Source organism: Calliopsis andreniformis, chromosome 3, assembly GCF_051401765.1.
Source record: "Calliopsis andreniformis isolate RMS-2024a chromosome 3, iyCalAndr_principal, whole genome shotgun sequence".
NCBI lineage: Eukaryota > Metazoa > Arthropoda > Insecta > Hymenoptera > Andrenidae > Calliopsis > Calliopsis andreniformis.
Genome location: NC_135064.1, coordinates 28,794,923 through 28,806,038, shown reverse-complemented (window position 1 = coordinate 28,806,038; position 11,116 = coordinate 28,794,923). Strand labels below are relative to the sequence as shown.

At 41.2% G+C, this 11,116-nt stretch overlaps 1 protein-coding gene across 1 annotated transcript; it reads right to left on the bottom strand.

Moving 5' to 3' along the window:
* Positions 1-3,656: 3,656 nt before the first annotated feature.
* On the bottom strand, positions 3,657-5,814 carry Hand (heart- and neural crest derivatives-expressed protein). The gene is made up of 3 exons (XM_076375253.1): positions 5,733-5,814; positions 4,766-5,502; positions 3,657-3,788 (listed from the first exon to the last, which is right to left on the bottom strand). The coding sequence occupies exons 1-3, from the start codon at positions 5,812-5,814 to the stop codon at positions 3,657-3,659; spliced, it is 951 nt and encodes a 316-aa protein (XP_076231368.1).
* Positions 5,815-11,116: the final 5,302 nt, after the last annotated feature.

The window sequence follows — 11,116 nt, the reverse complement described above, 5'->3', positions numbered from 1 at the left end:
TCTTCAAATCTCTATCGAAAATATTCCCACGTAAGAACGCCTTCGTCTTTTGTTTTTCGTTCTCCTCGCCGAAATAAGACGGCCAAGTAGAAAAGCAAGAAGCTGATCCCATCGACGATAAGAGGATCATGAGTTTGTCCAAAATATCGACTGTTTAATACCGTGCGATTCATAGAGCATTCGTATCGATTCATTTCGTTGAGAACCATTGATCCTCGATAAGAATCGTACTAACGTCAGGGGTTGAACGTGACAGAGTGGCAGAGTGACAAAGCAATCTGGAAAATAGTTCACAGTTGGGTGATTTTCATTTCCTAATCGTGGGTAACAATCAAAGAGACCTGGTCGAGAGGAATAATAGATCATTTCGAATTCAATTTGACCTTAATTAAAGTCCCAATGTTCGTTGCATATTCCTCGATATTTGTAAAAAAAAAAATGTAGTACCAAACGAAGTAAAAAGCGAACACAGAAAAAAGTAAACCTTATCATATTCGAAGAGATTAAAGTACGCAGTTTTTTGGAGTACGAAAAGTCCGGAAACAAGAGTTTGTGGAGAAGGCAACAATTTCTTGGTTGCTACCGAGAATAACCGAACTCCTAAGGCACCACAGAGTGTTTATATCGTCGATTCGGGGTTCAGAGATGTTCTGGGCTTCGTCAAGGGAAGAGTTTACAGAGCAGTACCGATTCACCTTCTCGTGTTTAACACCTTTCACCGTCGCGGCGCGACGCGACGCGGTATAGCACGTGCCTCTTCCGTTCATTCCTTTTTATTTCTTCTTCTAACGGACAAAGTCCGTCAAAATGAAGCCGCTTTCAACTCCAACATTCTTGCCATTCCAATGAAAAAATCCCAAAAGGAGTTTATTAATTATTTTCAGAAGCGTCTGTAACAGAAAATGGATCAATCGAACTGAAAAAGGTAGGACGAGTTGATTCGAAGTTTCTTAAAAAATCTGCGCGTTACATGGAGATGGAATAGCATAATAAAAAATGAGGGGAATAAGTACAGAAATATGTAAGTACATATGTAGTTGTGTAGATGATGAAAATACGATGTTGGAAGCCGTCGAAGAAACTGATTCAAGTGTTTACGAGGCAAAACGAAGTTCTGCGCGTATCTACGTATGCGGCTATAATATAGTGCCACTCGAGGCGCATTCCAATAAACAAACAGTCATCAATCGAGCTGGCAGCATCAGCCTTTCGGTTCGGCATCGCTCCCAACAAGATTTGCTCGGCGAGACAACGCGACGCAACGCGACGCTTTCCCTGGCTTCTCACGGAATCAAAACCTCAGTGTCTTCACTTAATCGAAGTTAGTCATTAATGCGACTCAAGGGATTGAAGGAAGGGATTCGGCTGATGATTTAGTATGAAACGAATGGTTGAGTAACTCCGTGTAGCCAGATTTAATCCTCTCAAGAAACACTTGCCATTAAAAATTCCTTTAAAACGTCCGCAGTTAGACGATATTTCATTTAAGACATCTCGCATGCGTGCATTGAATGTATTTATAGCAATAATCACGATAAAAACTATAGCACGATCGATTCATGAAATATCTCGATTAAAACTCGTTTACTAATTGGTCGAGAAATCTTTCAAGCTTTCAGTTTACTCTTTGCATTATCGGTTGGTATTATTTTCGCGACCACAATCGGACTGTTATCTAACACGTTGCTTACGGTACAAGACGACACAGTGTTGTAATTATTTAAATTTCGAAACGACGAGGACGTTATATGGTTACTTAGGTGCTTGAGAGGCGTCACAAATATTTAGTCTCATATGGCGATACATTTTGTGTATAGCAAATGATTCATAACAAGATAAGAGAGAGATAAATTGCACATCGACAATGGTACATACCCAGTGTCTTCTAAAGCGATTTCGCGACGAAATATTCTATGATTTCTGTATTCTTTAAAGATCCTTCCCTTTAAATTGCACGAAGAAGAAACTGTACGTCGTCGATCTAGTCTTCAAGTTCCGGTTAGCTTCGTTCATGTTAGGTATGTAAAATGAAAAAGAGAAGATCGAAGAGAAGCGACGTAGTCGCGTGGGAGAGCCGAAGGGATCTTCTTCTTTTCGATGGACGTATCAGCGACGCGCGAAGATTAAGGGACTAGCACGGATCAAGTGCCGGTACGGCGCCAGGATATACAGGAAATTCGAAACCCGTCGCCGGCGGCGTCGCCGTCGAACAATGCTTTCTCAGCATGTAGCTTAGAAAAACATGTTTTCCATGCAAGGGAAAACCTTTGCGCGGAAGCTCAGATTCTTTCGACTTCTCAATTTGCATCAAACATTTATCTTCAACGGAAGAAAAAGCAACAAGACGAATTGGGTCACATTTTATTTTCTCTGTCACAATCCATTCCACGATCCTGAAATCGTACCTTTAAGGATTCAAATCTGAGAAACACAATTTACTTTTAGATACATATTCTATTTATTGCTAATGACTTTTTATACATCGCCTTTTCTAGGGTACTTTATACAAAAGTTTACAAGCATCTTAAATCCTAACGAACGAAGTCAGACCTGCGCTTTTAAAGCCCACGAAAGCAAAGAGTGCAACGTTATATCTATCTCGAAATTCATCTAACGCGTACAAACTTTATAAACTGGTAGGCTTAGTAATAACCGACTAATATTGCACCACACTGGAAAGAAAAATCATCTAAAAGAATTAATATTCTAACACTTTATGACATGATTAGTTGTCGGAACAACGGCACGATTTGTTAATTCTCTGCGATTTGATTCTTACCTTCAAACTATTTAACGGTAGGTATGTAATACCATTCGTTTCTAAGTACGTCCCAAGAATCTAAAATATTTCAGAGCAACTGTTTTTTTTCCGGCGTTAACATGTATATTGCGAGTAGACAGGGTCTATGCAACTCGTGTAAGTAGGGAAAAACCAAAGCAGAGGATTAATTTAGGTGCAACTAGACACTTCTATATACACGTATAACATGTACTATGTACTCTCACAGACGCGTATGTACACACGATCACTTATGTACTTTCTCACAATAGGCTCGTTACTGCTTTTGAAACAAAACCCTTTCGTTCTCCTCTCATCGACGATAACGCCCGTCGTCACTGTAATGTGGAACGAATTACGATACGACGTGGTCAACAAAGGAGAGAAGAAACCTTCGACACTTGGAACGAAAACATACGGCAAAAAAATTGTAAAGTTTCGATTATCCTAACTAACGCAACCGAAGCGACACGACGCAACGCGACGCGGCCGCGACGGTACTTGATATTGCACAAATATATATTATATTCTTCTAACTTCACGCTAAATAATTTGAAGCACACTTTCGTTCGCTGCTCCAAAACACCGTAGCCTAAATAAATTAAGGATAAGTTTTAGAAACATTCCATCTTATCGACGGCAAAACAGTTGAGAAAATAACACCGTTCACGTAACGGAGACTCTATTTCTACATTCACCATACGATAGTCGATATTTGCTACTTTACATTTTGCTGGAAAAACTTGAAAGCAAATCAAAGAATCTTCTTTTACTGCCCAGGAATTTCCTGCCAGAGTTTTCATTCGATTCGACTCCGTGTTTGCGGTTGAGCAGAAGTCACTGGGGTTAGAAATAGATAGAGATCAGTGAGAATCGATTATATCTGATTGGTCTGCGACTCTTGCTTCAATTCGAGGGCCCACATATGTTGCGGCCAGCCAGTTCGTCCTTTGCTTTTCAACGATTCTTCTGGTCCAATGCTCGGCGCCCGATGCATACACGACTCGTTCTACAACAAGAAACGCCAAATAATTATCCCTTTCCTGCGAATAATCCTCTGTATGGTCTACTGCTAAATTTTCAGAAACTCTAGGTAAAATTTGAAGCAATTGATTGCATTAATTTTTAATCGAAATTTTGACATTTCGAAAATTTAATTAAACTGTAGAATCATATTCTCACGATTTTATATGGTGGCTACGTTCTTATAAGTTGAAAAATTAGAGTGAATAAGTTCATAAACGTAATTGAAATTAGACAAAGTCCCGAATGATGGACGATTTCTTGAAAAGAAAGAAAATTCTTCGTGGGTGGCACGAAATGATAGAAGATAGAGAAAACCACAAATTACGGGATCTAACGGATGCACATGTCGTTGAGGGCAAAATTACGGAAAAATGTTACAATCTGAGATACCCGAAACGATCCAACCGCAATCCAGTCGACTCGTTTTACAAAAATTCTTCCTTCCATCGACATTAATATCCTGTCCGATTCTGTTCAAAGTATAACATTAAATAGGATTTCCAGTGTATTTTTTGTGACGCAAAAGAAAAAAGAAACTAATTATGCTCGGCAATTAAAGCTAAAGTGAAATTTCATGATACGAGGACACCAGAGTTTTTTCTTTTTTCTTGTTTTTTCTATACATACATGTACCTATCTATAGGAACAAGAGTGAATTAAAGAGGGCAATGTTTATTCAAAGACAACGCTTACGAAAGTATTTCGGGAGATTTGAAAAAATGTAAAAAAAAGTATAAATTCTTTCCTCCTCCAACGTGCTGGAGATATGTAGCTTTACTGTGAAAGCAATCGACTTGGCAGCTCGAGTGCCTCCTTTAAACTAAGTAAGTCAGGCTACAAGTTAAGAGAAACGAATAAAGAAAAAATCTACACTTTTTCTTTTATTTACATTTACAAATTTTAGATTATACGAAGCTAGAAAGCCAGCTAAAAGTTGCAAAAATTGTGAATGTTACGAACCTGGTTTGGTTGAGTCGTTTTGGACCTCCTGCCATTGGACAGAATTTCTGCGCGAAAGGTTTGCGGCTCTTCTCCGTCGTCGCTCTCGAGGACCGCCATCAGGTAACCGATGTACGAAGCAGCCAGCCTCAGCGTTTTAATCTTTGACAGCTTCGTATCCGCCGGAACATTCGGTATGCAGTCGCGAAGATCCGCGAACGCGTTATTTATGCTCTGCGTTCGTCTTCGTTCCTTTTTATTCGCGGTGTTTCTTCTTTTGGGCCTCACTATTATGCCACCCTCCCTTACACCCTGTCGAAGGTGCTGTTGAAGGGTACCATCCACCTGACTCATCGACGAAACCGGAGAATATTCGTTGCTCCTTCTATGAGTTTGCAGTTGTTGTTGGTGCTGTTGCTGATGCTGTTGTGGCTGTTGTGACTGTTGTTGCTGCTGCTGCTGCTGCTGCTGCTGCTGTTGTTGTTGCTGTTGCTGATGTCGATGATGATGATGATGATGATGTAAATGATGAGGGATTTCTTGCTGAGGCGAGTAGACGAAATTCGGATAGTGTTGGTTGACGGAGGGGTGAGGGTATTGTTGTAGCGGGGAGTAGGTATTCTCTTGAACGCCGATCTCTTCGATCAGGGGTGGCGTCGACGCGGTGGGACTTCCTGCGCCGGAACTACCCCCAGAGATCCCGGAATCCGCGCCCCAGTACGTCGATTGGCTGTCCGTATCGGGGACGTTCAGCGACCCTGTGTACAAATGGTTCCCGTCGTCAGCGTATTTACACCACGATTTCGTGCAAAAAATGATACAATGCTGTTCAAATATTGCGTGACAACGCAAACAGTAAATAGAAAGCTACAGATTCTACAATCTAGCCCACGAATATTGCTGATTATTTCAACACGGACGATTACTTGACGCTAAACACGGTAACAGGAGAAGAATGATAGATAAGCTAATGATAAATATCACTCACCGTAAGGTAACTGTGTAACATAATTATAGGGTTGATGCCACTGCGGATAGTAATCCGGCTGTGCCTCGTAACTCCCCAGCATCATCTTTCACCCCCTTTTCCTTTTCACTAGAAACTTTTACACTGTCCACAAGAACTTCTCAAGTTTAGTCCTTTCTACCTCCTCAGAAAGACGAAGCAATGTTCCTCTTATTTTACGACTCTCCTATCACTTCTCCGAACATGACTTCAAAGTTGCACCATTTACTTCGACAAGTGAACGCGCGTAAATCGAAACGCAGTAAAATCGAAAACACAGAATCGTGGAAGAAGCGTAAAATCGTGATGAAGGGTACAGAGGATGAATAGAAACGGAGACACGAGCGCATGACACGATGGTTGGCCGTGTCGAGTGTCGCCGATGCGTTTCCGGATGCAGTTCGAGTGCCACTGGAAAAGAAGAGGGAGATTTCGGATGAGGAAAGATCGTACGAAGCACGGAGCACGGAGCACGGAGCACGGAAATTATTGGCAGTGGGTGTCGAGACGAAGGAGAGGGTCGTGGAGTCGGGCCTGAAGGGCGGAGCGCTAGCTGGTCGACGCCCATGCGGACGATTCTCAATTCAATTAGTAAATTGAAAGGGGAATCAGCCGGCGCGGTGCCGCGGCGCAACACGCCGCAACACGCCGCAACGCGGCGAGCCATCATTTAGGATAATATCAGTAAGTACCACCAGCAAACCGACCGCCATAACGTCCGCTCCGATTCGCTTTCTATCGCGAATCGCTCGGTCTCCCGCTGATTGTTAGTCGAGCCATCGATCCTGGCCCCCTTTTCCACCGCTTTCCGACAATCTTCCAACTCTTATTCCGAAGAAGTAGACGTCAGATCGAGCTACTCTATTATTTGGATATATCTACATACGTATACATGTTACACATTCAGCAATTAGGAGTTTATTGGACCGGAAGGGGTGAGTTTCTTTTCCTTTTTTTCACGTTTCCAATCGCATGTAAGGAGAAAGATCTAAAGAAAATTGTAACGGAAAAAAGTATGCGAACTCATTAGGAAACATTAAATTTCTTCTCGTACACCTATCGTTTTATTGGTTTTTAATCCTTACGTCGCACATTTCTTCGAATTCCACCGAGCTGCGCGTTCTATTTTAGATCGGTGGCGGACTTTTAATCTGAAGTGTCTCAGGGTATGAGAGCCTTTCGATAAAGGTCGACTTCCATGAGCGCCATAATTAGCAGCAAAAAGAGCTGAATATAGAATCAGTCAGCACCACGATCGCTACGTCGCGCCGCGCGGCACAGCATAGCTGGCTAAAAAATAGAAAATTAATTTATCATTTATGTATCTATTTTCCCAAATCGAGCTACTAATTTAAACATTATATTATAGATAGAATCGATGAACTTTGAACAATGCAACGCGTATAGAGAGAACTTTAAAAAGATCCATTTGGGCATTTCGTCCAGTCTGTTCGTCGTTTGAAGCAAGGGCAAAGGACTTTGGTTAACTTGAAACGGGTGAATCTAGCGTCGGTGTTCCTTGAAACGTGACACCGCATCGTTCAAATTTTTATTAACCCAGATCAAGATCCTTGTTCTCTTAACAACGACTCACTGTGTATATCGGCAGGGTACGAACAAAAAGGGTTTGTTTATTATTTCAGTAGCGAGGAGCAACCTTCTCTTCTTCGGCAGCGACTCCTCCCATTCCTATGCATTGACGGCATCTTTTGACAGGGACGATCCAACTGCAATATCTCTTCTCTTCATCCATCTAATAATCGATCGATGACTGTTCGTATTTCATTGAACGATTCTCGTGAATTCACTTTATCGTAAAGATTAAATTTGGTAATGGAATTTGAAACAAGAGCGATTAAGAAATCAATGGATAGTTATGTAAAGACTTGGCGAAGCAAGCATGGGATTCCCCTGCATGAAATTAGTCAAAGTTTATTCTAGAAAAAAAAATGTAAAATTAGAAGAAGCGGGATATCCCCCTGTCGCTTAGGGGAAAGATATTGTAGCGTTATTTACGGTTTAAGGGGCTTCCAGAGTTTCATGAATGAACCCGACGAGCGGACGTGTAGTAAGCAAGAGGAAAAGCCAACCAGTTACATACTGGTCCAGAGTTTATGATATACAGGGGACACGTGTACGATATCCTAGTGTTTACGTTTCCGATTTCTAGTAACAGTGAACCGGATCCAAAATTTGTCGCGATCGTGTCCCTCCTTCCATGAATCGTAACGTTCTAAATATGTAATATTTAATAGGAATTTCTACCAACGAAACAATTGTGTAGGACAACAATAATATATAGTTTTAGTTTGAAAGTTTGGTCATTAATTAAGAAGTTAGAACTCAAAATGAAATGATTTTTGACAACGTCATCGATAATTTTATTCTGAATTTTGCGAACTGGAAGAGTAACAAGTTCGATGACGACCGTTCCCGTTCTTTCTATGGAAGCTCCATTAATACTCGGTAACGCAATAAACTATATTTAGGGGGCGGCATGGCGTACACGTAGTATGATTTGATATCTGCTGAAACGCCACATGGCCCCACTGAATTTCTCTCTTCCTCTCTGCTCCCCTAATTTGATGCGCGCGCGCGCGCGCGCACGCGAGCGTTTTCGCTCTCTCTCTTTCTCCACTTTGCTTCACCATCCCTTTCTTCGTTTATGGAAACTCATCATTTACTCTCTGAGAGATTAACTTCTAACGATTATCGATCTCTTTGTAAATTGCCTGGAGAAGTATTTCTTCCTCTTCTGGAGGCGACTACAGTGGTCAACCTGAGTCTACTGATAGGTACATTCGCTCTGCTAATCATCTGATAAGAACTTTCGAATGTAGAAACTGTAGAAGCGTATTCGATTAGTTGATTCACGATAAAGCTCGTTTAAAATAAATCTTTCAGCTTGCAGAAATTAAGGCTTCTTTCACCGCGACATGGGCCAGTATCCGCTAAGTTTAATCATTAGATACGGATTACCCACGACTAGCGATTTAATGTTCAGAATCGAATAATGATACGAAAACAATAAGCTACCTACGTGGACAGCTGCGCATTCATATAAAAGTAGCCAAATGAATGTAAATGAACGTGTTGAAGAGCGACACGGGAAGCGCGAGATCCGGAGGAGAAACAGAGGAAGACGATAGAAGAGGAACCACGTGTCATCGTGTGGAAAATAAATAAATTCCGGTAGCTGTGCGCCGATGGAGTGCAGAACATCGGTGGTTCAACCCGTTGTTTACGTCTGCTGGGCTTTTTCCGAAAAAAGTAGCCTACTTAGCTAGGAGGAAACAATAATTAGTGAACGTGCAACTCTGGATATTCGAGGCCACGAGACTGGTACGCGTGCCTTTCCAAAAAATATTTGTATTTCTTTGAAATTAGGCCACTGATTACCACGACCTTGCTCCGAAATTTAGTCACAGCTATAGATTAGTGCACCCATATTCTTACAATTAGTATAAGTAGAAATTAGTCGTCTAATCATCCTTTTACCCTAATCTTCTCCTGCCCCTTATCAGCGGAAGACCAGTGATTGGTCGACAGTACCACGAGTGGAGGCTAAAACAGAACGTGTGCGTGGCGCATGGGTGCTCTTCAATGAAGCTAGGAAGTGGGGGGTTGAGTGAAAAAACTACTTCCAACCCCGTATCTGCCCCCGTACGAAATCGTCGTCCAAGTCGGTGTCTGCTACTTGAGCCGGGGGTGTAAAAGTGGCAGGGGGAACGTGGAAACGCATCGTTCCGAAACGACCACGACGGCCGCTTTTGCGCTCCCGCGACGCAATCCAGAACACCTTTTTCTTCTAATCATCCTCTAATCGCTTCTCTCTTGTGGGAAACCGCAACGTACCATGCATCACGCACCCTCTTCTCCTGCTTCCCCGATCACCTCTGCTTGTCCCCTTCGATCTTTCTCCTTTCTTCGCTCTGCTGTTTCTTTCAATCAGACGTTTTATGTTCATTTCCAATTTTTTTCTTCATCTTTCAAACACGGCCAAGCTTCATTTTTGCGTGAATTTTTATTATTAAATATAAATAATAAAATATAGTAAAATAATAGTATCTAAATATTACAGTTTAGGTTAAAGTTTCTTCTTATTCTTTTTACTTTTTTCTAATATGTCTACATATGTATCATATTACATATATTTCTTCTCACTAGATAGAAAAATATATGATAAATAGTTAATGTCTTAAAAAAATATGTACGTATTAAGTAGTAAATATTGTACGATGATACGTATTAAACTTACATTCTTAAAAGGGCAGCTACTTGCCATGCACGTTCGTCGTTAGAAAAAACTCGTCCGTCTCGTGGATGAATTCCATCGGAAAAGCGTGGCTTTCGGTAAAGGCGTGGTACATAATTGGTCGCCTGGCTTCAAAGAGGAGAAATTAGTCGCGTTTAGAAGTGGTCGGCTGATCGTGCGGCATTTTCCTTTGACAGTGTCTCGAAGTCTGTCAAGAAGTTTCTGCGATGCTTACCGGGGCCCAGACCGGCAGCCTGCCACTCGACCGATCACTTTCTCCACTATCAGCCAGAAGAACTAAAAAAAAAGGCCCTAGCACAAGGAATAACGGAGAAAGAGTAAGTGTGCATGCCAACACAGAAAAAAAATAAAGGGGATAAAAGCCCGGGAGAAAATTCTCACCTTATTTGCGTTTCAACGAGACAAAGTTTTTCTCTAATTACAGTTTATATCGAACTATCGTTTTTTTTGTGATTTTTCATTGATTTTAGAAAACTGATGTTGCGTCTCTACACAGTCTACAAATGATGATTTTTTTATTTTTACGATCACAGTTTGCATTTCAATTGTAAAATGATTATAAGAATGTTTCGATCGCAAGGTGAAACGATTACATATTATAGTTTTTCAGTTATAAGGTCACTTGTGTGAGCGATAACTGGAAATACGTAATGATTTAAGCGTGTTAAATCGTGTCTGGCTATGTTCAAGTACAAAACCAGACGCCTCCTCTTATCACAAACAATTTACTACACCTTTTTCGTCTCGACCATATTCCCAAGTTCCTAATAGATATATAAGGGTGTGACATATTGTAGATCAATTAACGTTCTTTTCAAATCACTAGTTTGGATGGATATTCAATAGGTATAGTATAATTTCTCAGATGAAAAGACTTTGGATTAGAAAATTGTTACGCTTTGGAATCAATTTGATTTAATTGGATTAACTTACGCGATGAAAACGGTACCAGTTCGATGCAACGGAGCGCGCATGTAGCTCTGAAAAGAGAAAAACAGGTGGCAACTCGCGTATTTATGCGACAGGTTGTTCCCACCGATGCGCGGTGGAGAATCCCTTGGGACACATACTACACGGTACATGTAACCAC

What these genes read in the sequence shown, in the direction of transcription:
- Hand (XM_076375253.1), bottom strand. Translation starts at nt 5,814, where the DNA reads ATGCTGGGGAGTTACGAGGCACAGCCGGATTACTATCCGCAGTGGCAT. An exon ending in TGTTACACAGTTACCTTACG is followed by an intron (nt 5,503 to 5,732) that starts GTGAGTGATATT and finishes ATTTGTACACAG; the next exon opens with GGTCGCTGAACGTCCCCGAT. An exon ending in AAACGACTCAACCAAACCAG is followed by an intron (nt 3,789 to 4,765) that starts GTTCGTAACATT and finishes TTCTTGTTGTAG; the next exon opens with AACGAGTCGTGTATGCATCG.